The sequence below is a fragment of the Saccostrea echinata genome, unplaced genomic scaffold (assembly GCF_033153115.1).
Source record: "Saccostrea echinata isolate AGI-Se365-2 ecotype Australia unplaced genomic scaffold, CSIRO_AGI_Sech_v1 ptg000040l, whole genome shotgun sequence".
Taxonomy (NCBI): Eukaryota; Metazoa; Mollusca; class Bivalvia; order Ostreida; family Ostreidae; genus Saccostrea; species Saccostrea echinata.
In genome coordinates, this window is record NW_026889789.1 from 2,281,204 (window position 1) to 2,308,819 (window position 27,616).

Here is a 27,616-nt window from a genome sequence, read left to right on the forward strand (position 1 = left end):
CCCCCCTCCCCCCAATATAATTATGATTTTCGCTTTTGAGCAGTTGAATTTTTTTTTTTTCTTTTTGTTGGACTTGTCAATTTTTCATTTTTTTAGGCGAGGTTGCACCCCCTTGAAAAACGTTACTACATGTATATGTCTGTTATATTAAGTTTATGGATAAATGAAAAAAAAATTATTTGTCTTCAAAATTGTGAGATTAATATTATCCTTTAATAAATATGCATAAAAGCGCACGATACAATTCAATCTCCATACAGATATTCATAAATAAATTATTTCAATTGGTATTATGGGTAGCTATCATATGCATATTTTCAGCTGTCTTTCGGTATTTCTTATCTCCTATGCATTTAAAATTAATTCGTGTAACAGTTACACAGTCACATCTTCCTAGCTTCAATAAATCACATTAATTTATTTTTCTTACTTACTTCATTTTAATTTAAACCATTTAAAGAATCTTCAATATCATGTCATATTAGCTTCTTTCAAATGTTATCCATATGCATATGTACATTACACTTGTGTTCTTGTTATTTAAGATACAATGAATATCTTTACCTAAATATTCACTTTCCAATAAATTTCCGTTCTTCTGATGAGCCGCAAAGAGGTTAAGATACTAAAATGATTTTGTTTTGCGTAAAATCTTTAAAATGTACTTAAGGTAATTAAATATTAACCCCCCCCCCATCCCCACTTCAAAAATGGACGGAAACATTTATTTCTTATCCTGCTTATATGTTCTATAGATATCAATCGCTTAATTAGTCAGGCAAGCTTTTTGAAAAGCTATTAGTTACTTGTTCTCTTTAATAACACATCATGAAGGAGACGTATTTTTCAAGCAAAAACAGGGGTTCAAAATAATATTTGTTTCGGTTACTTTACAACACGAATTTGATAAACCAGAAAACTAATGAAAAGATCAGGACCACTAAATCCCCCGCACCCCCCTGCACTGGATCCACTTAAGTATCTCTAATCCGCACTACACTACACATTATACTAACCAACGTTGGTAAGGATCAACAAAAAGATGGATTCAGCAATATTCACAGTTTCTATTAATAATATTACCGTTGAAAGTGTCAATTTACATGTACCTTATGAATGTGATAATAATAATTAAAAAAAAAGATTAAGGAAATGCAATGCAGAACTTATGAGCTAGACAACTTTCGACAAGCTCAAAACCAATAAAGTCCTGTTGCAGTCTGAAAATGATACATATTCAGGAAGTCTTGGTGCATGTGCATACAGAAATCTTTCATTGCTAAACAAAAGCAATGAAGAAATGAAATGCAATATGCATGTAAAACAACTCACTGTCCTTTGGCAAGTCCAGTGCATTTCATGCAATGACATACACCAGTAACTGTGATATAAAAGCAAAAATGATAAACAATCCCTTAATGTTTAGTGTGGCTGTCTTTCTATCTAATTTGGTATAAGGAAAAAAATCATTTGATCAAACATAACTATAGATATATAGCTGGAGACCCAGGGTTTGATGATCTTTATTGGTCATGTTATATCAAACGTTTAAAGGCCTTAAAAACAAAAACAATACTTTATATCCCTTTCTATTGGTCGTATTGGATCTACGTTAGAGAGAGGAAAGAGAGAGAGAGAGAGAGCATAAAAAAGACCACGTGTGAAATTCATTTAGACGTTGCTTTAAATTTTCCTGTAGTTATTTTCTTTTTTATCTAAAATGTGTTTGCGTCTGTAAGTGGAAGTGGAAGTTAATTAATAGGCGGAATTTAAGCTAAAGTGGAGAGCGGAAACTACTGTTTCTGTACTATGAATCAAGGGTTAGTAAATAAGAAAGATACTACACGTACCAATTAATGCCAAGGGCAAACACATTAATTAGTACGTGTGTATGTAACAATGTATTTAAGAATTATATCCCATTGGGCAAAATTAATTTATATTACTGATAAGTGTATGTAACAGTGCATTTAAGAATGATATCCCATTAGGCAAAATTAGTGATACATGTAAGTCCTGAAAATAAGGTTGTATGTGTTAAAGTATTTATTTGAGCATTTTCGTATCGGAAGTCAAAAGAACCCTTGGATTTCTTGTATTAAAAAATATACTTGATCTTTTTATATACTGTATGGTATGAACAAGCTTTTATAAATATTAAATGGTTAAAAACTATAGTTGAACAACGTCTCAAAGATCAATATATAAAGAAATGGCAAAGCGATATGCGCGATTCGTCCAAAGGTCATATTCATGTATATGGTATCTTCAAAACAGAATATGGATTTGAAAAATATATATATTTAAATATACTATCTAAAAAATTGAAACAATTTTGATTAAATTTAGAATTGTAAAGCATCGTTGCCCAGTTGAGACTGGGAGATGGTTTGGGATTCCCCAAAATGAAAGACTGTATCATATCTGCAATAAGGGACAAATAGCAGATGAGTATCATTATATTCTAGAATGTCAATTTTTTCAGAATGTCGGAAAAAAGCATCTACCAAACAAATATTGTAATAGGCCAATTTTTTACAACTTTTCAGAATATTGTCATCTGCTGACTCCAGTGTATTAATTAAATTGTGAAGTAACATAATTAAAGTATATGAAAAAGTCTGTCCTCCATAATTATTTTTGTTTACCTAACATGTATGCATTCCTGCTATTTCATGTGTATCTTTTGTCTTTGTATATATTGTATAGAACCTCATATACCACTAAGTGGTTTGAGAGAAATAATTTGAACTTGAACTTGTCATCAGATGCACATGCAATATTTGAGATACGCGCGTTATAAAGGCAAAGCTGCATTTTTTATTATATGAATATCGGGCATAAGCGTCGGCTTAGCCCCCCCCCCCCCCCCCTCCACTTTTTTGCAAAGATAGACATAATATAGGCATTGAAAATTGGGGCGTAGTCCCCATACTTTTTTGTTGTTGTTGGTTTAGCCCCCACCCCCTCCCCACTTTCAATTTGCTTCCGACGCCTACATGTATGTCGGATCCAGGAATCTAAAAAGGCAATTAATCGCATCGATAGGGGTAACGTGACAAGAAAAAAAGAATTTGAAAATCGTATCAATATTATTATCAATTATTTCATTTTATTCCATTTGCCTAATTGTTAATTGATCAACATATTGTACTGTTCTAACTTCATACTTACATAGTTTTTATTTTATTTTAGCCAATCGAAGGTCCATTTTTTGATTAGAAGGTACATTAAAATTTACTTGAAATAAATTTTATTTCACCTAATATTTACACATCCTTTGGTTATATGAATTTTTTTGGAGGGGAGTAAGTATTCCATGTTATTTTACTTTTTTCTATTGACGGTTTACAGCTTGCATTTGGGGTTCTTTTAAAAGCTTTAGAGAAATATGATCGTATTGGAGTTATCTTTCGTTGAAAACACTAAGCATTATAAATAGAACTACATTGATCGTGTAACAAAAGGTCATTAAGTAAGGAATGTAGATGTAGTGTAAGTTATTGTTGTTTTCTTCCTTTTTCTCCCTTCCTCTCATTTACTGTTAGTTTGTTTTTATAAAAATAAAATGTTCTGGTCAACATTCATAATGAGAGTTTATTTCTGAAGTTTTCTAGCTTGCAGAAAATTATCAAGATTTATTGACGTTTTAATCTCTTTTTTTTTTGTGGTAAAATATAGAAAACTATCTACATATTTGCTTGATTTGTTTCAGGTAAATTGATATTATTTTTCGACAAGTTGAATAACCGATGAGATTAAATAGAGAATTATTTTTTTCTTTAACTAACTACATTGTAGGTCCTTTAGAGCAGAGAAATCATTCCTTCTGAATTTAGCGTAAACCTAGTGTTTGTCAACTGCCGGATGTTTTTTCGCTGTAAAAGAGCTCCATTTTCTAGAAAACTAAACAAGTCTTTTTATAATATCTTTAGTATTTTGATTAGAATCTCTTTAGATATAAAACATAGTATTACAATTCTTTAGTAAATTATGAGAAAATAATCTCCAGATATGATGTAATTAAAATATAAAGGTAATCTTGAGAGCAATCGAGCACAAAGGATGTAGTTCAATGTAAGTACCAAATTTCTCCATACTTATGAAAGGAATGATAAATATTAATCCGCAACAGATTAGTAAGATACAAGACATGTCATTGCAAGTAAATCCGCCCTTATCATGATTTGTTTTCGTTCATATGTCTCACCTTTATTGTTAAAATTTACCTGGGTGTGGCGAATTCAGAAAATATAAGACGCAACACTGGTTCTCATAAACTGAATTTCGTAATGGGGTTTTTCCACAACGTGTACAAAAGGGGAACCAGTTTATAATACTGAGATCACCATAATATCCGCAACATGGGCTCTAAAAAGAACAAGTAGACATGAAATACACCACTGATTTTGGAAAATGATGCTAAATGATTCAATATTCTGTAGTTTTAAATAAAGTAATCTAAATCTAAATTACCTGTAACATATAATTTTACAATTAAGGAAACAAACCCTGGCAATTTGAATGACTTTGAACTCTTTTTTTTTTTTTTTTCAAATCGAGCATTTCCAGCTACAAGCAGTATGCAAAAGGTACATGTACTTTTCATGTCATACCCGTATTAAGTTTTAGTGACACTTTCCTCACATATCACGGCCAGGTTTGCTTTTTTCCGCATGTCTGTTGCTAACCTGCATCGTGGTGCACCTGTGTATAATCCGAAATATCATTATTATAAGCAGATAATATTTTTGTTTTAGACCTAACTTATTAAAAAAATTCCATTAAATCACTCGTTTTTACTAAGACCGCGGAACATAAACTGACAAAATTGGGAATGTGCAACTTATGTCATTTCCATTTGTTACAGTGTAAAGATTTAATGATAGATAATGAAATGGGCGGGTACAATTCGACACGGACGTCCGAGAAAACATTGGAATAAAATTCCAGTTTGAAATTCATTTTCAATCCACCTCAGCTACTCTAGAACGCACAGTGTTACTGATTGACCCAGAAGACAAATAATTTCAATTTCGGAGATAGTTTGAAATTTATATAAATCAGAATATTCTGTCCAGTGTTTTTAAAGAAATATAATGGGACAAATATTTGATTTCTGTTTGGTATGTGTATGTGTGTGCTGGGGGGGGGGGGGGGGGGGGCGCTGAACGATCTTGGAAATAAATAAGAAAGTCAGTTTTCTTTTAGTTTGAACAATCCCTCCCTGTTTTTGTTTGTTAAACATTTGTCTGTGAAGACAAAACTAAAAAAAAAAAAGACTCTTGTCATCCTAGAATACATGTACATTCTCTCATGTGAAGGCATGATCTGACTTCACAATTTTTGACCCCCCCCCCCCTTTCTAGAATCAAATGGCCGTCCCCTGAAAAAATAATCACTGCCTTCTTTACTTTTACGTATCCTTAAAATTATAGGCTAAATAACTCATATAAATATGGATTTCAAACAACATGTATTTGGGAATTGAAATTATTTGTCTTTTGGATCATACATTCACACTTTAGGTTTGAAAACAGCTCAGGTGGATTGAAAATGCGCAGGTGGGTTAAGGCTAGGTATAGGCATTTCTATGCAAATAATCTAATTAAAATGCCTAGGGACTATATCTATTATACAGAGAAAGTTAAATCTTATTGTCTAATACATACTTGGTATCCACGATATGAGATGACCACTACACATTATGACGTCATTCATTTTACTACTAACACAAAATTACAATGGACATCAACAAAAATGCTTCGGAGCAAGGACAAGTTGTATTTTATCTAACTGAAACAAGATATATTTAGAAGCAAAATATTCCAAAGTTTGCTGGTATTGCTGCACAAATATTAACAGCTCACTTGTATAACCTCTATTTGTAAAGTTTTAATTTGAATAAGGGTAAAAATGCACAGTCCGGTATAAGTTTCCTCAAATTCCGATCAAATGAAAAAATGCCTAGGATTTGTGCAGCAGTTTTATTAATCTAGAGAATATTCTTCTTAGCATTATACAATTTTTATGTAAAAATAAATAGGGTAATCCCTTGCGCCGAAGCTGTTTTGCTGATGTGTTTTATTACCTCCAGTAGATAAAATCAGTGACGTCATAATATGACGACATAATGTGTACTGGTTATAACATATCGTGGGTACTAAGTATGCATAAGAAAACAAATCAAAACTTTCTCTGAATAATAAATATACCTCTTATGCGTTTTTATTAGCTCATTTGCATAGAAACGCCTATACCTAGCCTTAACTTCAAACTAGAATTTCAATCCAATGTTTTCTCGGACGTCCGTGTCGAATTATACCCGCCCATTTCATTGTCTATCATTAAACCTTTTCACTGTAACAGATGGAAATGACGTAAGCTGCATATTTCCAATTTTGCCAGTTAATGTTCCGCGGTCTTATGATATCTTGAATCTCGAATTCTTCTGCACTTTGACGTTATTTCTCAAGCTTTGTAATCTACCATCTAATTTCCGGCCTTCTCTTAGTTGTTTTTTTTTTCCAAGTTGAATTCATCGGTGTTTGGAGTTTGCAACTTAAGAAATTTCTATGACATTCACATCATCATTAATAAAAAAAAATTAAATGAATTATCATTATTATTTATTTATTATTATTATTTTTGAATGGGTTGATTCATTTTTTTCTTTTCTTTCATTTTTTTTTTCAAACCTTCATATTCAGAATACATGCAGCTTATTTTTAATGAAGTAAATAAGATATTTAGATTAAGTTGGTAGGGAATACCCATCCATTAAACTCTTCAATATCTGCTTGTTGTGCAGAGCTATATGTAGTGTTGAGCGTGCACTGTTTTACATGTATTTGGAAACTGTCTCTATCTTTTATTACTAAAAGTATATAGTATTTTAAGGCTGTATTTTAACAGGAAATTTTTGGTGTTAGTTTGAAAGTTTAAATTTTGAGGGTACACTTGATTAACCTTAACGCACCGTACTTCTAATACGTTTCTCGAAAAGCATAAGCGAGTATATATGTGTGAGTATATAATGATGTCACAGATCTCCAATATGATCCATATATTTTATACATTAATTGAAATTAACAATAACGTGCATTAGCCGGGATTTGGTCACTAGATTCATCTACTTAATTAACCCAAACACGCTTATATTGATATATGTGTACAGACTTATACACTAGTGGACGATAAAAGTTTTACTATTTTACTTATAAAACATTACTTTTAAATCAAAATTAACTAAGGAAACTGACTTGATTCGATATTCTTATATATGAACAATTGTTGAGAATAGGCTGTTAACTGTTATTTTGTTAATACACCGGTAGTGCTAATTGCAAATAGATAGATAGATAGCTATAAAGCTAGGTAGTTAAGTAGATACACGTAGAAAGGTAGAATGTGCATCATAAATTTAAATGTTTTTCAAACAACACTATGTTTTCTTCTTAATTTAATTTTTGCTACATTGATAAGAGATTTTGTTAAACTTTCAGATTGAATGAACATAATTATATAAGAAACTGTATGTTTAAAATATACTAGTACCTTTTAGTAGTATATAATATCTAAATTTTTTTTTTTTTTCTTGCAGTAAAAAAAAAAACAAAACAAAACGTGAAGAACAGAATTAACAGCCTGAAGTTAAAATATGGAGTAAAAGACGTCCAAGAAGACAAGTCAATTAACAAGCTATTGCAAAGAATAAAAATGAAGAGAAAAAAAATGAATGTGAAATGCATTGAAATGCCGTTAGTGTTAGGGAGGTCCCACTGCGGCAATTTTATAATCCATTTATTCTTTTCTTTCTGATTACAATCCCACCCTAATGTGGTATTACGCTTTAATTTTTACTTTCAGTTCTCAGTATACCTGTGATTGTTGGATTACTAAAGAAAAACCACAGGTACTTGTGGACAGGACCCCACCCCCACCCACCAAAGAAAATCAACTCCGGGGCTTTTTTCACAAATTATATTTATTACACTTATTTCTCATGTATACCATAGGAAAAATCAGGGGGGAAAAAGGGGGAAACGCAAAATAATCGTTCCTTACAAAAAATATGTTTTATTATTATTATTATTATTTATTTATTTATTTATTTATTTATTTTTTTTTTTTTTTTTTTGAATAGAGGGATTATTTTGCGTTATGGTATACATGATAAATAAGTGTAATAAATATAATTTGTGAAGAATTGTCCAAAAAAAAAAAAAAAAAAAAAAAAAAAACATGGGTTGAATGTTTGGGGTGGGGAGTGGGGTGGGGTCCTTCCACAAGTACCTGTGAGTAAAAGACTGATTTATCTTTCTATATTCATATACATTTATACTATTATGCATACATACATTTTATGTATATATTAAAACATTTGAAACAGTAAAATATTTTCTAGAAGTTTCATTTTACTTCCAAAAGAATCGTCCCAAAAGGAAAATAATTTACATCCCATAAGAAAGAGCTGTGGGCCAAAACACTCACCCGAGACTTAATTGGTTTTGTTGTTCGACGATGGAGTGATTTAATAAAAAAAAAAATCCCCTCCTATAATGCCTTGAAAAAATGACCACATATTATGACCCTAGTCTAGTCCCAGATGCAATATGTAGACAAAATTTGAATTCATATTACAAGGGGATTTAGAATATTAATGCAACAAGTGTGACGTAGCTGTTGTAGAGGGAAAAAAAATAGAAAAAAAATTCGACCCCCTTACATGTATATATGTTATTTGAGAAATTTCATTCCCGATTTAAGCCCAACCCTGAACCCCTAATTTTTACAATCTTGAATCCAAAAGTTTGCATACATTTATCAATATTATATGTATAACTGTGCACTGTATAATCGATGCACTCGATTATTTTTCCTTTGTAAGATTTTGAATACCTTCCTTTGCACCAACCTAGGCCATTAGACGATGATTTAACAAATATGAATTTGCAGTCGATTGGGATGTAAGGTACCACCCTGGCTTTCTCAACTACGATTAAAACCAAAACAGTAACTAGATTTAAAAAAAAATCACTTATGCTATGTAAAGATGTACACCATTGACGTACGAATAAACATGCAGAAAATCGGCGTAATTGGCGTGTAATCTCAATCATCTTATCATATGCTATGTACGAATCATTCATAGTTTAAATGTCCTGTCAGATTTGGTCGAATAACCACAGCGAGCTGTAAAGGCTTTACGAAGCTACCCACATAGAAAAATTTTGCATTACATTGAAATGCCGTGTCAAAAATTGTGGTATCTAAGATCGCTTATCTTGATAGTTCATAATATCACCTCACCTAGTTAGTAAACGACGCATAAAAATGATAGGGTATTCCTATATGTAGTGTAGTTGAATGCAAATGTATTAAAATCTCAGTGGGTGATACATGTAAGAATTGCTTTCGCTGTCGGTGCAACACAATCAAAATTTAATTGCATCTTAAATTTTCATAATTCAATAAACACAAACGAAACGAAAAACGTTTTTTTTTTTTTTTTGAATAAATGCGCGCTTATCTTGGACAGGTACCGCATACCACTTTGCTACATGTATCGCCGAATCGTTTGAATCGAATGAAGTAGTTCTTCTTTCCTTAGATACATGTACCTCCAAAGCTACAGGCCGAGATCTCATTAATCCCCGTCTTCTTAAAGAGACAGCTTCTATACTAAAATTACAATTGTGTAAACTCTTCAACTTGACTCTTGCAAAAGCAATATTTCCACTGGAATGGAAAAGAGCAAATATTACCTCAATATATAAGAAACGGGACAGAAACAATGTATCTAATTACAGACCTATATCACTTATCTCCATAACTGGAAAAGTAACGGAAAAATTATATCTACAATCTTTATAAATCTTACAAAAGCCCCGGGCCATTGAGCTCATTTTCGTAGGTAGGAAAAATATTTTCGCGCTAAAACGCGTAACTTTCGCTAATACACGCCAAGCTTCCGCGTTTATCGCGAAATTATACATAAATAGTCGTGCCACCCAGGAGCCTGATTATAATCTTGACTGACAGATAAGAAACCACTCTCTACCATCGGCTCATACATTCACCTCTGTTGTTGGCTCGCGAATATCACAGTGATAAGCACGAGAAATAGTGCGTTTGTTTATATTCATTATAATTAAATGCCTGCACTAATGTTTCTCTTCTAAGGTAGATATTCATTAAGTATATCTAGAACTATTTGTTTGATTTCAAATAATCCTTGGAATGTCATGTTTTTACGATATGTCAAAAATCTTGACCTGAGCCCATTGTAGACGTGTCTGAGAGAGAAACGAACGACAACTCTGCAAGGGAGATTGATTAGAAACATGAACGCAGACGGGGACTTCTATGAATTTATAAATGACATTTCTTCAGAAGATCTAAAAGAGAATTACTGCGAGAAATGGATATCCTTTACATGTGCAAATATCTTTCGTGTTCAAGGCGTTGCAAATATATAAAATCGCAGCTGACGGTGTCAAAAATATGCCACTCTTTGTTTTGTTATAAACTAAGGCACTTTTACCTTTAAATCCGAACATAGATATTTTAAACTTGATTTAATATATCAATGTAATTATAAAAGAAAAATATAAATCCTATTCCTTCAAACAATATCAATTTCAATTAAATTCATTGACGTTTAAATTTTTAATTATAATGCGAGCAAAATATGAGGAAAACCATATATAAATGTAGTTCTTCATAAAAGCTTTCATTGAGCGAGTTGGCTTTTCTGGTTAGCTAATGTTATTTTTCATTCATTTATTTATTTTTTATTGTACTTTATCTTTTTACGCATGCATATAATTGACTATACTTTTAATCTGTCTCTACACTATACTAAATGCCATTTTATGAAAATGAATTCATTCTCATTTTCATTGTCAGATCTTGTAAATGATTAGCTTTGGTTATATACCGTGATGGACCACATGATGTAAAATCTATTTAATCTCCTTAACAAGCACACAAATAACTTTAAAAAAAATTGTTATAATAAATTATAGGCTCGGGGATGATCATCGTCGCAAACCACCGCCAAAATGTACGATCCTCTCCCATTCTGGCCGTGGTTGAAGGAGAAGAGAATATTTCATAGCTCACTAAAATATTGACCAATGCGAGTAAAGCGTAGTCGCCCTCGGATAATGAATTTTGACGCGACCTTTCAATACCCAATCGCAGTATACGAAACATTTCTTGTATACTGTTGATGTCAATTGTTGATTTCAGTTGCGATGGAAACAAATATTGTCATTGGCTGAACATAGCGTCACAATATAAAGGTGTAAATATTCAAGATTACGACGCTTTTTATGATCAAGTAGTCACGGGTAGGAGAGAGCTATATGCGGACTCCGGGCCGTGGCTTGAGACGATTGGGGATGATGATTAACATTGAATATTATTTAATTTGACCAATTTTTCTTTTCTACTCCTTCTTCTTTTTTTTTTTCTTTTCTTTTCTTTTCTTTTTTTTTTTTTTGCTTGTCAGATATTTGGGAGGTTGCAACTCCTTTTAAAACCTTTGCTATATGAGCCCTGTATAAAAGATAAACTCTTGCAATTGACATGCGTACTCTTTTTGTGTCGCCAGCAGAGCAGAGCGGCACTTAGGGATCACTTTACCTGGCGTCTGTCTGTCTGTTTGTCTGACTGTCACACCCTATATCTCGAGAACTGTAAGACGTATGGATTTGATATTTTGCATATGTATTGCTTGACACTAAGGCTCTTTGAAATTACTATGGTTACCGACCTTGTGACTCTTGACCTTTCACTCACTTTTCAAAATTCTTCTCAGCGCCGATATACAGCATACATTTGTCATTAAAGAGGTAATTCTATCCTTTTTTAGCATTGAACTGTTTGTCAAAAACATTTTGAAAAATACCAGCATTACAATCCACTTGAGCTTGACCTTTGACCTAATTTGCAAAACAATAACCAGGGCAGTTTAATTTATTACTTTTGAATTTTAAGAGGCAGGGTTTTTAATTATTAGCATTTTATATATGCTTATGAGCTCATAAAGCTGTACTTTGAAAATGTATGTTATTCAGTTACAACACATACTTTCATTTCAATACTACACCGGGATCGGTATTCCGCAATGAATCGTATATACTGCAGTCAAGACAGACTGATATCTCTTTTGAGGGATTGTTGCAGACACATATTAATAAAACGATAAATAGTTATTTTTAATAATTTCAATTTAATTATTCACTTCAGGGTAAGGGAATCATATTTGCTTTGATTGTAAGATTCTATCGCAGTCTTATACTATCAATGGACGCCATTTTTCTTTGTAGGCAAATGCATGAACTATCATGCTAATAGTAAATAAAAAAGCTTATTACTAGTAGATTAATTTACATCTTTAATGAAACTACAAAGCAGACGACACATGCGTTCCTTGGAACACTCAAGGTATTAATATGCAGCTATATGCTACTTGAAAAAGTTGCAGACCTCTGTTTTTTTTTTTGTTTTTTTTTTTTTTTGCTTTTTTTTTTTTACAATTAATATGACAATTTCGCATGTCTACATAATTATTTGCATGATGACATAAATCAGTCGTGACTACATAATAATTTTGCATGATGACATAAATCTGCTGCATGCCTACATTATTATCTTGTATATTGACATAAATAAGTCGCATGTGAACATTTTTTACTTGCATGTTGACATAGATAAGTTGCATGTTAACATAAATAAGTTGCTTGTTAACATAAATTAGTCGCATGTTAACATAATATCCTGTTGCTTGTGTGATGTCATAAATTGACGTTAGTAACTAAGTTTCCAACATGAAAGTTAGATTCTCTAAAGAAAGTTCGGGTATATTGTTGTTACTCATGTCTGTCCGTCCGTCCGTCTGTTCGTCCGTCCGTCTGTCACACTCTTCTTTCACAAACTACTCTTACATTTTACACAGTAGCCTAATCTTCTTTTGGGCGATGGTTGGTGGTGTCATGTAGATGTGCAGTAAGGTTTCGGAATTTTCATATTCACCCTGAGGGTCAAATGGGGGTCCAAAAATGACGTTTTAATGCAAAAAGCTCCTGGTTCCCTGAACTCCTCTGACATTTTACACAGTAGTCTAATCATCTTTTGGGAGATGGTTAGTGGTGTCCTGTAGATGTGCAGTAAGGTTTTGGAATTTTCATTTTCACCCTGGGGGTCAAATGGGGGTCCAAAAATAACGTTTTTTATGCAAAAAGCCCCTGGTTCCCTGAACTCCTCTTACATTTTACACAGTAGCCTAATCATCATTTGGGAGATGGTTGGTGGTGTCATGTAGATGTGCAGTAAGGTTTTGTTTTTTTCATTTTCACCCTGGGGGTCAAATGGGGGTCCAAAAATGACGTTTTTAATGCAAAAAGCCCCTGGTTCCCTGAACTCCTCTTACATTTTACACAGTAGCCTAATCATCTTTTGGGAGATGGTTGGTGGTGTCCTGTAGATGTGCTTTAAGGTTTATTTTCACCCTGGGGGTCAAATAGGGTTCAATTTTTTTTTTCTAAATATTTAACATGTTTACACATCCCGGTTCCCAGAACTTTCCTTATATTTTATGCATTAGCCTTAAATCATGATCATTTGGAAGATGATTGGTTTCGTCCTGTGGATGTGTAAAATGGTTTCAAAATTTGCATTTCCATGTGGATGGCAAATAGGGGCAGGAAAAAATGGCCCCTCCCTAACACATAGGGTCATGATTTGTACAAACTTGAATCTACACTTCTTGAGAATGTTTCCATATTAATCATGCTCTTGTTGTTCTTGAAAAAAAGAATTTTGAAGATTTTTTTCCCTTTTATTCTTATATAAAACTTTGATCCCTTATTGTGGTCTGACCCTACCCTTGGAGGTCATGATTTGAAAACTAGAAATATGACCATAGGACATGAGTGCCCAGCCGAATGTATATTACTAATGCAACATGAAAATTTGTATGAGTGTATGAAGTTTGATGAGAATATCTTGAACAGTTTCTTTAAAATTGAAACTAAAATCTAAAAACAATTGGATATAGATGATAAATTCTCACCAAATTATGTATAAGTGCATGCTTACATAAAAATGTCTTAAATTGATTCTTTAAAACTAAGAAAAATACAAATAAAAGAGAAGGGAGGTCAAGGATACAGGAAAGTGCAAGTTGAAAAGTTTTTGATGCAGTTGAATAGCTCTCACTAATACATGTCAGCATATTATATTTGATAAAAATATCTTGAAGGATTTATTTAAAACTGAGCTTAACACTTATTTAAGAAAACAGAGGTCAAGGTCAAAGGAGAGGTTGAGGTCAAAATGTTGATGCAGTTGAAAAGCTAACCTCAGTATGTATTTACTATCAGCATATGAAGTTAGATAAAGAAAAGTATCATAAATGGTTTATTTAAAACGTAGATAAACACTAATTTAAAAAAGTGAGGTTAAGGTCAAAGGAAAAGTCAAGGTCAAAAAAGTTTATGATATTCATAACTCTCAGCAGTATGTATCAGCATATAAAGTTTGATAAATATATCTTGAATTGTTTATTCAAAACTGATCTAGACACTAATTTAAGAAAAGTGAGGTCAAGGTCAAAGGAAAGGTCAAGGTCAAAAAGGTTGATGCAGTTGAAAAGCTTACATCAGTATGTATCAGCATAAGAAGTTTGATTACAGTAACTTGAATGATTTTATTAAAACTAAGCTAAACACTAATCTAAAGAAAAAGTGAAGTCAAGGTCAATGGAAAAGTCAAGGTCAAAAATGTTGATGCAGTTGAATAGCTTACATCAGTATGCATCAACTTATGAAGTTTGATTACACTATCTTTAATGTTATCTTTAAAACTGAGCTGAACACTATTTTTAGAAAAATGAAGTCAAGGTCAATGGAAAAGTCAAGGTCAAAAATGTTGATGCAGTTGCATAGCTCTTATCAAATACTATCAGCTAATGAAGGTTGATGAAAAATATCTTGAATAGTTTCTCTGAAACTAAGCTTTGAACTGAGCTAAAAGCAAAGCGCGACAGAAGGACAGATGGAAGAACAGACAGAAGGATGGAAGGACGTAAGACGGACATGACAAACACTATATGCCTTGGCCATATTCATGGCGGGGCATAAAAAACTTTAATCTACACTATATGAGGATGTTTCCATATCAAAATGACTAACAAGCAAATTCAAAGAATTGGGTCCCCTGTTTTCCGTGTCTGAGTGGATGGGATGCCATTATTTATGGCATATTGTTTTAAATATGCATGCCCTATCATATGCCATTCAAAAGTAATCACCAAAGTTAAAAATTTTGAAAATTAGGTAAAACATCAAGTCAAGGGGTAAAAAATCATAGCATGCTCGGAAACATCTTGTTACAGGTAATGCACATGTCAAATATGAAAGTCCCATCTCTTCTCAATCAAAAGTTATAAGGAAATATAACATTTTTGAAAAGTAGGTTAAACTTCAAGGTCAATGTCACAGAGTCAAAAGTCATGATATTTTTAGAAAGTTTTTGTCACAGGTAATATACATGTATAATATGAATGACCTATCTTTTCTCTTTGAAAATGATCAATTTAAAATAATGTTGATTTTTTTTTAAAAGTAGGTCAAACTTCAAGGTCATGGTCATGAGTTCAAAGATCATTGTATATTTAGAAAGTTCTTGTAGGTTATTTACATGTGAAATATGAAAGCCCTATCTCTTATTATTCAAAAGTTATGACCAAGGTTAAATTTATTGTGACAGACGGACAGACTGACAAACAGGGAGACTGACAGACAAATGAGATTCAATGTCCCCTAGGTCCCTTTCGCGAAAACGGGGGACAATAATGCCCTTGCTGTTCTTGAGAAGAAGATTTATGATGGAAAAAATACCCTGCATTTTTCTATATAAATCTTTAGATCCCCATATGTGGCCCACCCTACCCCAGTGGGTCATAATTTGAACAAGTTTGAATCTTCACTGAGTCTATGTAAAAGAAAGTTTCAACTTTTTGGGCCCAGTCAGTGGTTCTTGATAAGACTTTTTTAAATGACACCACCAAATTTTCACTAATTCTTGATTATTCCCTCTTGAAAGAGGGTGTGACCCCTTCATTTGAACAATCTTGAATCCCCTTTACCCGAAGATGCTTTGTGGCAAGGTTGGTTAAAATTGGCCCAGTGGTTCTAGTGAAGAAGACAAAAATGTGAAAAGTTTACAGACGGACACATGGATGACAGACGAAATGTGATCAGAAAACCAGAAAAACTCAAGTGAGCTGAAAACTTATGATCACAAGTACATGTACTTGGAAAGAGTTACAGTATTTGAAAAGCATTTTTTTTTTCATGCATTGTTTTAAGAAGCTGAAAATGTATGACTTGTTTCTGAAATGTTGAAAAAACTGCACATTTCAGAAAAAGCATGATTAAAAACAGTTAATCAAGGTGCTTTGAGTAGCAAAATAAGCTAAACTGGTATAGCTAATTCAACCACAGAGCTTAGTAAATTTTAAGATGCACAACCTTTTCAACTCTTAATCATTCTTAAAATATTTATATCATAATTTCTGTTTCAAGGGAGAACAAGAGATGTGACCAGAAGTATATCTGTTTTTTGTTTTTGTTTTTTGTTTTGCTTCTCAGGAAATTCTGGGCTGGAAATTTTTTTTTTGACTGAGGTGTAGAACCTCCCCCCCACCCCCACCCCACCCCCACCCCCACCCCCGGAGAAAAAATCCTGGATCTGTGCATGTAATTGAATGTAATGTCGACAACATGTGTTAATTAATAAATCATTCCCAAATCCCCAACAGCAAGGTTTTCAACAGAAGCTAGGTTGTTTGACGGCATCCCTCAACTTACATGAAACTATTTTTCATAATTTAGAACAGGGTAGCAATGTTTATGTTTGTTTTCTAGATAGTACAAAGGCATTGATACTGTATGGAGACATGCTCTTTTATTGAAATTATATGAACTTGGTGTAACAGGAAAACTTTGGTCTATACTAAAGGACTGTCACATTGATACATCAAGTGCTATTATAGCTAATCAATCTCAGTCCAGGTGGTTTCCTGTCCAGCGGGGTGTCGGACAAGGCGGTGTCCTTTCTACATTCTTGTATCTTGTGTACATTAACGATTTGATTAATATTCTAGAACAATCATCCAATTACTCAGACATTCTTAATATTTCAATGTAGCTGTCCCTCACTGGCAGATGATCTAGCTATTCTCTATTGAGAAGTTGATGGCTCGTTTTAATACTCCCCCTCAACTTCTCTACGAAAGGCCTAATAAAAGCAGTTCAGAAATTGACGAAATGAAGAACCAAAGCCGGGTCCCACTTCGATCGGTGTTTTAGGATTGATGCATCATCATAGACATATTTTGGATGCACAGATGTTGTTTTGCAATGGAAATGCGATTAAAAATACCGATTCTGCTGACTTAAAAAACATTCTTCACGGTAGAACACTTACTTGCGATATCTGTGTCACCGGATTCGTTTATTCATTCAAGACTGCGTTTGAACCCGGTTGATCTCTAAGAAAGTCTAAAAAATTTTATCCGGATACATTGGCTCAAATGTTTCCGTGCTAAATAATTATCCGGAGAAATAAATTTAGACTTTTTTAGAGGTCAACCGGGTTCAAACACAGTTTTGAATGAATAAACGAATCCGGTGACACAGATATCGCAAGTAAGTGTTCTACCGTGAAGAATGTTTTTTAAGTCAGCAGAATCGGTATTTTTAATCGCATTTCCATTGCAAAACAACATCTGTGCATCCAAAATATGTCTATGATGATGCATCAATCCTAAAACACCGATCGAAGTGGGACCCGGTTTTGGTTCTTCATTTAGTCAATTTCTGAACTGCTTTTATTAGGCCTTTCGTAGAGAAGTTGAGGGGGAGTATTAAAACGAGCCATCAACTTCTCAATAGAGAATAATGATCTAGCATGCATAGGACTTTCACCTGCATCCCTTCAAACAATGCTGAACATTTCATTCGAATATTCCAGGAGATGGCGATTTACGTTCAATGCCCAAAAATCCTGCATTCTGAGATTCCGCGCAAAAAATGTCAGAGTAGATCTGAGATTCCGCGCAAAAAATGTCAGAGTAGACTTCGACTATGTATGGTTCTTGGGAAACGAAACCATTCCTTGTCTGGACAACTGCAATCATCTCGGTATTCTTATAAATGAAAAGTGCAATCTTTCAGATAGGATAATTTCTGCATGTCGAAAGGGGAAAAACTCTGTATTTTGCCCTTAATGATATTGGATCTCAGTACCTGAACCCTTTAACACTTTCTCATCTCTACAAATCAGTTGTCTTAACGTCGGTACTCTACGGCTGTGAATTATGGAATGACATGTCCTCAAATGATTTACATCGCTTGAAAGTCTTCCAACATTTAGTGGTCAAAAATGCCCAGAATCTACCTACAAGAACAAGGTCTGACATTTGTGAAAACCTTTTTGAAGTTGTTCCAATACAAGCCGAGATTGATACAAGGAAGCTACTATTTTTTGGCTTCTGTGTCGCCTGGAATACAAAACTCTGTCTAAGAAAATCTTCTTAACCAGGCTGTTTTCTTAATTTGAGTGAGATATGCGACTTTTCGATACAATAAGCTCCGGAGAGACACACGTGTTTCAGGTGATCCAGGATTCGTCCGTTTCCGGAAAATATTTCAGGATGGAAATCCGGCTTTATTCTGGCGACTACCCAAAAACTGTTATGAGATTTCGTTTTGCAAATTCATTTCCAAATAAGTCTCCGAATCTCCTCGAGAAACTACATAAATTTGTCCCCTTTGTGGAACTCTTTACGTTGATCTCTTTAACCATGCGTCGTTTACTTGTCATATCACATATGATATACGCAATCAATGGTGGGAGGATGTAATTAACTACTTTGACATTAACTTGTGTGCTGAACTGTGTGCCCTTACAGATGATGAGCTGTGCTTGATTCTTCTAGGCCGTAAGCCGAACACCATTTTATCCGCCTTCCACCTCCGAAACTCAAGCTACGTACCTTTCGTCTCATTGCCGATGCTTGTGCTTTCTATAAGCGCAATCTTTCCGTACTGCAAATTTGTCAGTGAGGGATGCTCCCCACTCCTTTATATCTTTCTGTTTTCCCGATGTTCATCTATAGATTTTTTTGTTGATAACACGCAAGGACATATGTGTATGAAGTAAGGTATTGATCACTATTTTGTGGTCTCAAACTTTGTAAATATTTCTTTTTTCTATATATATGTTTACGCCCGCGTGGCGCAGTGGTTAGAGCGTCTGCTGTAGAGTCGCGACGTAAGGAGTTGATTCTTATGTCGCAGGTTCGAATCCCACTGTGGGACGTGGAGACCGGTCCTTCGGATGAGACCGTATAAACCGAGGTCCCGTGTCGCAGTAGGTGCTGGCACGAAAAAGATCCCTCAATGCTCAATGGCCGTAAGTGCCGAGTATAGGACAAAATTTGCAGCTCTCCAACGGCAAATGGTGGCGTCTCCGTATGAGTGAAAAATTCTCGAGAGGGACGTTAAACAACAAACAAACAAACAAATATATATATATATATATATATATATGTTTACAAGCAATTCACCTTTGTATGTGTACGAGTTTCAGTTCATGTAGTTATGTTAAACATACGATAATCTTTTTTGTGTATTTTGTACAGTATTCATTAATCACTGCAAAGTTGAAATCAAGTATGAATGAATGAATGAATGACAACGGGAGATAACTCTTCAGAATGTGAAATTCGTCTACTGTGGCATCCGATGATCTTTGATCCTTTATAAGCTTTAACCTAACCATTTGCATTTCGGTTTATTTTACCCCAATCTATACTTAAATTTGTACTTACCGACTGTCATAGGTCCTGTCAACTTCATGAAAAATAATCCAATTAAAACACAAAATGAATTAATTCCTACTGATATACATGTAATGATGTCTACACCACACTGCACCATGTGCAATCACTCGGCACACCTCGGCCGATTCGTACCTTATCTAACGTTCTAACGTTTGATGAAAGTGACAGAATCAGCCGAGGTTTGCCGAATGCATGTGCAATCTAAAAATGATAATGGTAAAACTAGTACTAGTAGGGTGACGCAAGCCCAATGTGATGAAGAAATTTTCAAGGTTTACACATACATGTACAGTACAAGAACAATTTTTAAAGTATCATAATAAACGATGTTTTTAACATAACATTGCCATCTAGGCCTATTTCCAAAAACAGGCATCTTGTGTGCGGGGGGGGGGGGGGGGGAGGGGGGGCACAATTCATTGGGTATGGCTTTTCAAGAGGGTTTTTGCCTAATTAAATATAAAAGTTTGCACATTTTGATAAATTCATTAAAAACGCTGTGTACTGAAATATTATTATTTGTTGTTGAGAAAATAAATTTAAAAAGTTCAATTATGGGCCAAAAATTTATATCCCCCCTTTAATCAAAACCTAATTTATATCATTAATTAAATTCTGTTATTTCAGACTGGTAATGAATTAAGTAAAGGAAATACCTATAAGAGGCTCATAGGTCACATGGTCACCTGAGCATTTTATGCTCGATTTGACGAATACATGTACTGTGTAAATTATAGAATTATTTTGGCTTTTTCCTTGGTAGGCCCAATATGAAGGAGTGTGCACTTAGAGGCAAACACCTTAGTGCGGGTATTACTGTCTCATGACAGCACCTAGTTTATCTTGCATGTAGGGGGCAGAAATATGCCACCAAAAAATTAAATTTCTATATCAGTTTGTAATTTTACAATTAAGACACAATTTCCTGTTATTTGCAAATTTGAAAAATAACATTATTGAATAGGATTTCCAACATATTTATTAATCTAAATAGTTAATGTTCATTTACTAAAGATATTAATTTTATTCAGGAGCATTTCACTATCTGTAAATATCCATTATCTTTATCTTTCCGTTAAAAATGTTTGCTTTTTTGTGTTTCAGAGTGCTACCCTTCTGATGGAGACGGAAACACGTCCAACCACAACTTGTATAAAGGGTATAAAAACGGATCTAGGCGTTTTATTCCAGCTTTTTATATGTATCTTCTTTCTGATTCTTTTTAATGGAAGTTTAGCATCACAAAGACAAAAAAGAGGGGCGGTAAATATAATATTTTATGACGTTTAACTCATACATCTTATTGATTTTTTCAAACACATTTGCAAAAAAGTAATTAATATTGTCTCAGTAGATTTTTTTAGAATTGGATACAATTAATATAAAATTACCAAGTAGCTACAATGAAGATAAGATTAAATAAAAAAAAAAAGATAGCATCTTAATGTCTCCTGTATTATTATTATATTTTTGTAAAAGCATTCAAACAGGAAAGATTTTTTTTTTATCTCCGTCCTTATTGGAACTCTTTCGAAATAAATATAAAATTCTTCACATATAAACATGGAGATAAATAATATATTGTACATAAATTCAACATTAAACGGCATAGCAAGTTTATTTCAATTTAAAAGCAACCCGTTTTCGACAGAATTTTTTAAAAATAAAATAATAATAAAAAGAAAAGCAAAAGTTCAAAAATACAAATCCTCACCCACACACACACACATACACAGGAAAGAGAAAACAGAATACCAAAAATATATGTTAATCAACAAATAGGGAAAAAACAATAAAGCTCTTTGATCAATTATAAAAGATCAAAGTTGATACCATAAATGTTCAAAGTCAAGGATACGATACCAGATTCTTAGTTAATTTTGTTTTTATCTTGACTCTCTTTTTTTAAGATAAAATGTTTAATTTTGCAACATATTACAGTGTATAGACAAAATCACGAAGTCAGACCCCAAACCAAACGAACAATTTATCAATACTTTTATGCAACATATGATAACCTGTTATTATATAAATTACACATGTACAAATTAAAGTTATTACATTTGTTTTAGATGGGGGTGTACATGTACATAAATAACTATCATGATCTGTTTGCAAACATATACAGAAAACTATATGTATGAACAAATTGAATTATATTTTAGTATTGTTTTATATTAGATTCTTAGTGGTCCATCGATTGTACTGGACATTAATACATCAATTATATTGTACCGGCTATTGATACATGTACCTTATGCGCTTAATTTAACCATTATTCGTTTTTTAGAGAGAGCCTTGTGCTGATTCACTAAAAACTGTTACAGTCGTCAAATCGTGTCCAAAAGATAAGGATACTTGGGAAAAAAGAGCCAAGCAAAAGAACTGTGGGGATGTTCCTCGGAACTGTTCTGCTACAGACTTTGTTTACCACTGTATTTTGGACGAGTTTGGCAAAAGTTTATTAGAGCTGTGTGCTGGAACTACTGAAATTATTGGTAGTATTTATGTTTCCTAAGAAGTTAGTTAACTTTAGTTTATTATAGTATTGTTTTGTTAGGGCAGTTCCCTTTAAGAGATAATGCTGTTTTCTTTGATTTCGCCCCGTTTTAAATTCGCCCTATTGCGACGAGGGCGAAAGGGGCGAAAATAATACGGGGGCGAATTTTTCCTTGTATATAGTATTTTCAACAGGATATATTATGCAACTGTAAATGAAAAAGTATACGTTTTTATTAATTCAAATTACAGCCAGATTCTGCTCTGAGTTTTCTACTGGTGGGATGTTTGTACAAGAACATGCTGAAAAGCCGTGCAAAAGATGTCCATTTGCCTACAATTCCAGTATGAGCTACTTGTGTAAGGAATGCTTTTAGAATTCGCAATACAGGTTAATGCAATATAGAACATATGGGCAAACCCTACAGAAGCAAAATTTTCTCTTATTTAATATAGAGAGATGTATGACTTTTACAATTCTTGATGGTTTTATGTATCCGTATAAAAAGCAAAAAAAAAAAAAAAAATCTTTGGGGAAAAAAATGGAAAACTATGTACAGTGGCTGCAACGTTATTGTTGACAACTTACACGAACGATCACGTTACACGAACGATTCCGCACGATTAACGCACGATAAAATCTGTTACACGAACGATCCTTCACGCACACGATTCTACACGTTACACGATCTTACACGATTGCTAACGCAAACGCACCACTCTTCTCGCAAAATAGTTCAAATTCTTTAGGAATGGATATTATCAAAACGAAAGAAGGCTTAAGGATATCCGATCCTCAGGCAGGAAGGATAACTCTTAAATTTATTATTTTATTTAAAAAGTCTCAAAATGAAGCTTGAAATTGAGATCTTTTCGTGCAACAATTTTCATTTTATGCATCTTAATATGATTAAGGTTCTATGAAGTCTTAGAAACGGTCGTGTAAAAAGTTGAAATTTGTACCCCACAAAAGAAAAAAAAATAAATTCATTTTTAGAGAAATTGAATTTCCTTTAGTCTAGCATTAGTTACTGCTGATTTTAGCATTGTATGAAATTAGATGTGCTATGTGATGTCTAGCAATGATAGCGCAAGCTTTTTACACTATTTATTATACCACAATTGAAGTAAAAAGAGGAACTAAAATACTGTATAAGCATAAAAAAGATACAATTTTCTCCAAATGCATGGATACCTATATTTTTCTATCCTAAATTATATTTGTTGATCAATTTTCAATTAGAAAATGCATAGCTGGTGTTTTTATTCACATTTCCTGAAAATATATTTGAGATTTAATAGTTTTCCTTATATAATATGATTAACTATAATAATGAACTTTGAAGAAATTCCATGGGTAAACTCACGTTATTATGTGAAATCAGAGACGTTTTTGTGAGCATTTTCAATTACTTAAAGGCTGATTTTCAGAACCTGAGGATCGGACTACCTTAATACTTATTTTAGATTTCAAATAATTATTGATATTATTTCATCGACTTTGAGAAATAAAAAAAAAAAAAAAAAAAATGGATATTTCTGGAACTAAAAACATGTAAGACTTATTAATTATTTTAGATTACAAATAATTCTTTACGTAATTCACCGACTTAGGAAAACTTTTTTTCCCTTCTATCAGAAGATGTACATGTAGGTGGACCGTGAGTTTTGATTGAATTGAATGTCATATTATGCAGAAAAGGATAAGTTTGGGGGAAAATGGCATGAAAATGAATTAAATTATAAGTTATATCCATGTTTCTTTTTGTGAATCTCTAAAATCAACAATTATTTTACAAATCATTTATTTGCAGAAATTATAATAAAAAAAAATGATAAAAAGTAAGCCCCAGAGATAACCACTGATAAACGAAACCCCGACAATCATGTCGTGTACATGTACATTCGCCTACTAAATATTTATGTAAGCATTGAGAATTGTTTATTTATTAATTTGTAAAAATATCTATTTTTGATCTATTGATTTTAAAAATATCTTGATCATAATTAGCAGTAAACATAATTAACATCAGATAAAAAAATCCTTAAACATCCAAATACGGTTCATCACAAAAAATCACGTTATTTGACGAGAACATAATATTGTACGACTTACTATGTTGTTTATTTCCAAGCGATAATTAGTTCGTTCTGCTTTCAATTATGTAAATCGCGCTTCATTTATTTTATTTGGATTGGGAAAAAAAAAACAGACAAGCGAAATGCTTGTATAACAAATAACATTCCGATAAAAACTTACAAAACGAAATTTACACGTTTCTAAACGCACGATCACGCACGATTGAAACCGCAAACGATTGAGTCTGATACACGCACGATCTCGCACGTTACACGAACGATCACGCACGATACACGAACGATCACGCACGATTGGTTTGTCAACAATAACGTTGCAGCCACTGTACATGGCAGTAAATCTCCCTATTGCTTCAACCAGATGGTGTTGCGTAACCAAGTGTTTCCTGTTGTTTACACATGTACTATAATAACATTTTAATATATCAAATTTATCATTGTTAACGATAGCCATATGATATATTTTCGTAGGTTTGATATGCTTTTAATCCTGATAATAATTAGTTTTAACCTTTTTCTTATACTTTTAGATAACGAATGTTACGAATTACCCGAATCAACTGTTACAACCACTTATATCGATAGTACAACAAAAAGACAACAACAAACGACACGTGAACGATATTCGAATTCGACATCAATGTAAGTAGACAGGGACATCTTTTTTGGATAAAGTTTAATCAATTCAAACAATTAAAATTGCATTTTAAGAATGTAGGTAAAAGGCCAAAAGAGTTTTGCAGTTGAAAGAAGTATGTCCTCTGCCTTTCAATTTCGATATACTACTTCCCCCCCCCCCCCCCCAAATTCTACTTCTACAGTTTTTGAAATAATGAAAATCTGAAGATAAAGAACAGTAATCAAGCTCAAACTCTACCATAACAACACAGAATATTGACATAGAGCATGATATTTTAATACACAGGTATACTGCATCAATCTTTATATTTCTGAAAAAGTGATATTTAAGGTGGGTGACATATGAACATTAAAACACAAGGTATTTCAAATGATTTTAGATAAAGAAACATCTTAATTATCTAACCGTCTGCAAGACCCCCTTTCTAAACGGAACTATAGTTCGATAAGTGAAAGTTTCTCTTGTAAACATCTACCTGAGCATCATGCGCTAATAGCAAACGAACTAAATATATTCTGTCACATAGCATATGAAGTACTTGTTCTAAAATAAATGTTATCATTGTCTATATAAGTATAAAGGAAAATACTTTTGTCTAGCGATACTTTGATTTCAACGAAGTCTTATTTTTGCCATGGTTTCTAAAATATTCTACCACTGTGGAATAATTCGTAGAGGTCAATCTTTGTGTGCGACAAAAATTTTACTATTTTGTTAGGACGAAATTTCGTCGATAATTCGTGTTATCAAAAGATTCACTGAACCGTACGTTGATAAAGTTAAATATTCTCTGAGATGTACATTCGTGGGTAATGATTGTATGTTGTTTTACGCCCCATTCGAGAATTTTTCATTCATATAGAGACGTCACCATATACGGGTGAAGGGCTTCATATTTTGACCTTTACTCGGCACTCAAGGCCATTGAGCAGAGAGGGATCTTTATCGTGCCAACGCCTGCCGTGACACGGGGCGTCGGTTTTTAAGGTCTCATCCGAAGGACCCGCAACTTCAAATTCAAATTCAATTCAAAGTGCCGAGCGCATGGCGAAGGAACAGTTGTTGACCATTTTTTATCGACTATGGTCAGTCTCGGTCGAGATTCGAATTCACGACCTCCCGATCACGAAACGAGCGCTCTACTGACAGAACTACCGTTAACGGTCATTCGTGGGTAAAGTACAAATTGCCACCCCACCCCCCCACCCCCCCAAATCCCCTAACGAACAACAAAGGGACTCTTTTTTCAAATACATGAAGCACTCTTTCAACAGTCTTCATCCGATTTCAATTGATTCAGACTTCAAAGTACTTAATGGTTTCAATAAACAGTTTAGCAAAAATAACAACAAGTGTCCTAAGAACTACATCGGTCACGTGAGTACATTGGCTACGAAAAACCAAAAATCAGTTCAGTGTTGAAAAGTCTGAAGTGATACCGAATTACCACCTCCGCCCCCCCCCCCTCCCCCTCCGCATTGAGGCATTATTTGAAAGGTTAGTTGAATGTTTTGTATCAATATGACTATTTATGGATTGCCTGTTCTTGAGAAGATTTTTAAGATATTTCTTTTAAAATTCCTAGGTAAAACTTTGAACTTTGACCGCAAAATGTTGTCCCACCCTTCTATCGGGGGTCAAAATTTGAGCAAACTTGAATCTACACTTCCTGAAGATGCTTCCATAAAAATATAAATTTTGCCGTTCTTAAGGTATATCACTCGTCAGCTTTTAAGAAAAGTTTAGTCAGAACCTCTAACTTCAAAACTATTTATTATAACTCAATTTTTATAACATATATGAATTAAACAACGCAAATTATACAACAATCAATTTAAAAACTGCTCAAAAATTCATAAAGAAACAACATTTATGAGGGACTATTTCTTGTGGTGGAAGGATATTTAGGAGAAAATTCTTCAAATCTGCACATTTGTTGAATTTAAATGCTATTAACTTTAACCCCACATACTTTTACTCAGAGAATATTTTCCGTTATTATATGCTAGGAATATCAAATATAGGTTTCAATTTATATTTTTAGAACATGTTTTACACATTCACTCAACAGGCTTTGTCAAGAAATGAAGATATATTAAAAAAAATCAAGATAAAATTTACACAGTTTTTTGCCTGAAAATCGTATATTTTAACCAAAAGCTCAAAATTTACATCACTGACCCAAACTTTTTCTTTCAATTTTTTTAAACCTCACGATACCCCAAACCGATCAGAACTAAAGTCATAAAAAGTTTGATACAAGAAAATATTTTATTGCCTACTTAGATTTTTTATACTCCAAATATGATACTTTTTAGTGCGAAAAGGTCACACAATAATTTATGCGCATTAATTCGCATGATTTGTTCAATGATAAATATTATTCAAACCATTTACTTAAAATAAGATTATATTTATTGCAATAATTACTTCTGATAAAATATGATAAAGATTAGAGA

General features: G+C 33.2%; 1 protein-coding gene across 1 annotated transcript in view; it reads left to right on the forward strand.

Annotated features, from left to right (window-relative positions):
* The first annotated feature begins 15,066 nt into the window (after positions 1 to 15,066).
* Positions 15,067 to 27,616, forward strand: part of LOC133200513 (uncharacterized) — a 40,167-nt gene continuing 27,617 nt past the window's right edge. The window contains exons 1-5 of the mRNA XM_061336298.1: positions 15,067 to 15,096; positions 21,026 to 21,184; positions 22,212 to 22,419; positions 22,673 to 22,780; positions 25,048 to 25,159. Coding sequence (XP_061192282.1) covers positions 15,067 to 15,096; positions 21,026 to 21,184; positions 22,212 to 22,419; positions 22,673 to 22,780; positions 25,048 to 25,159 — 617 coding nt within the window. The remainder of the gene's footprint in view (positions 15,097 to 21,025; positions 21,185 to 22,211; positions 22,420 to 22,672; positions 22,781 to 25,047; positions 25,160 to 27,616) is intronic.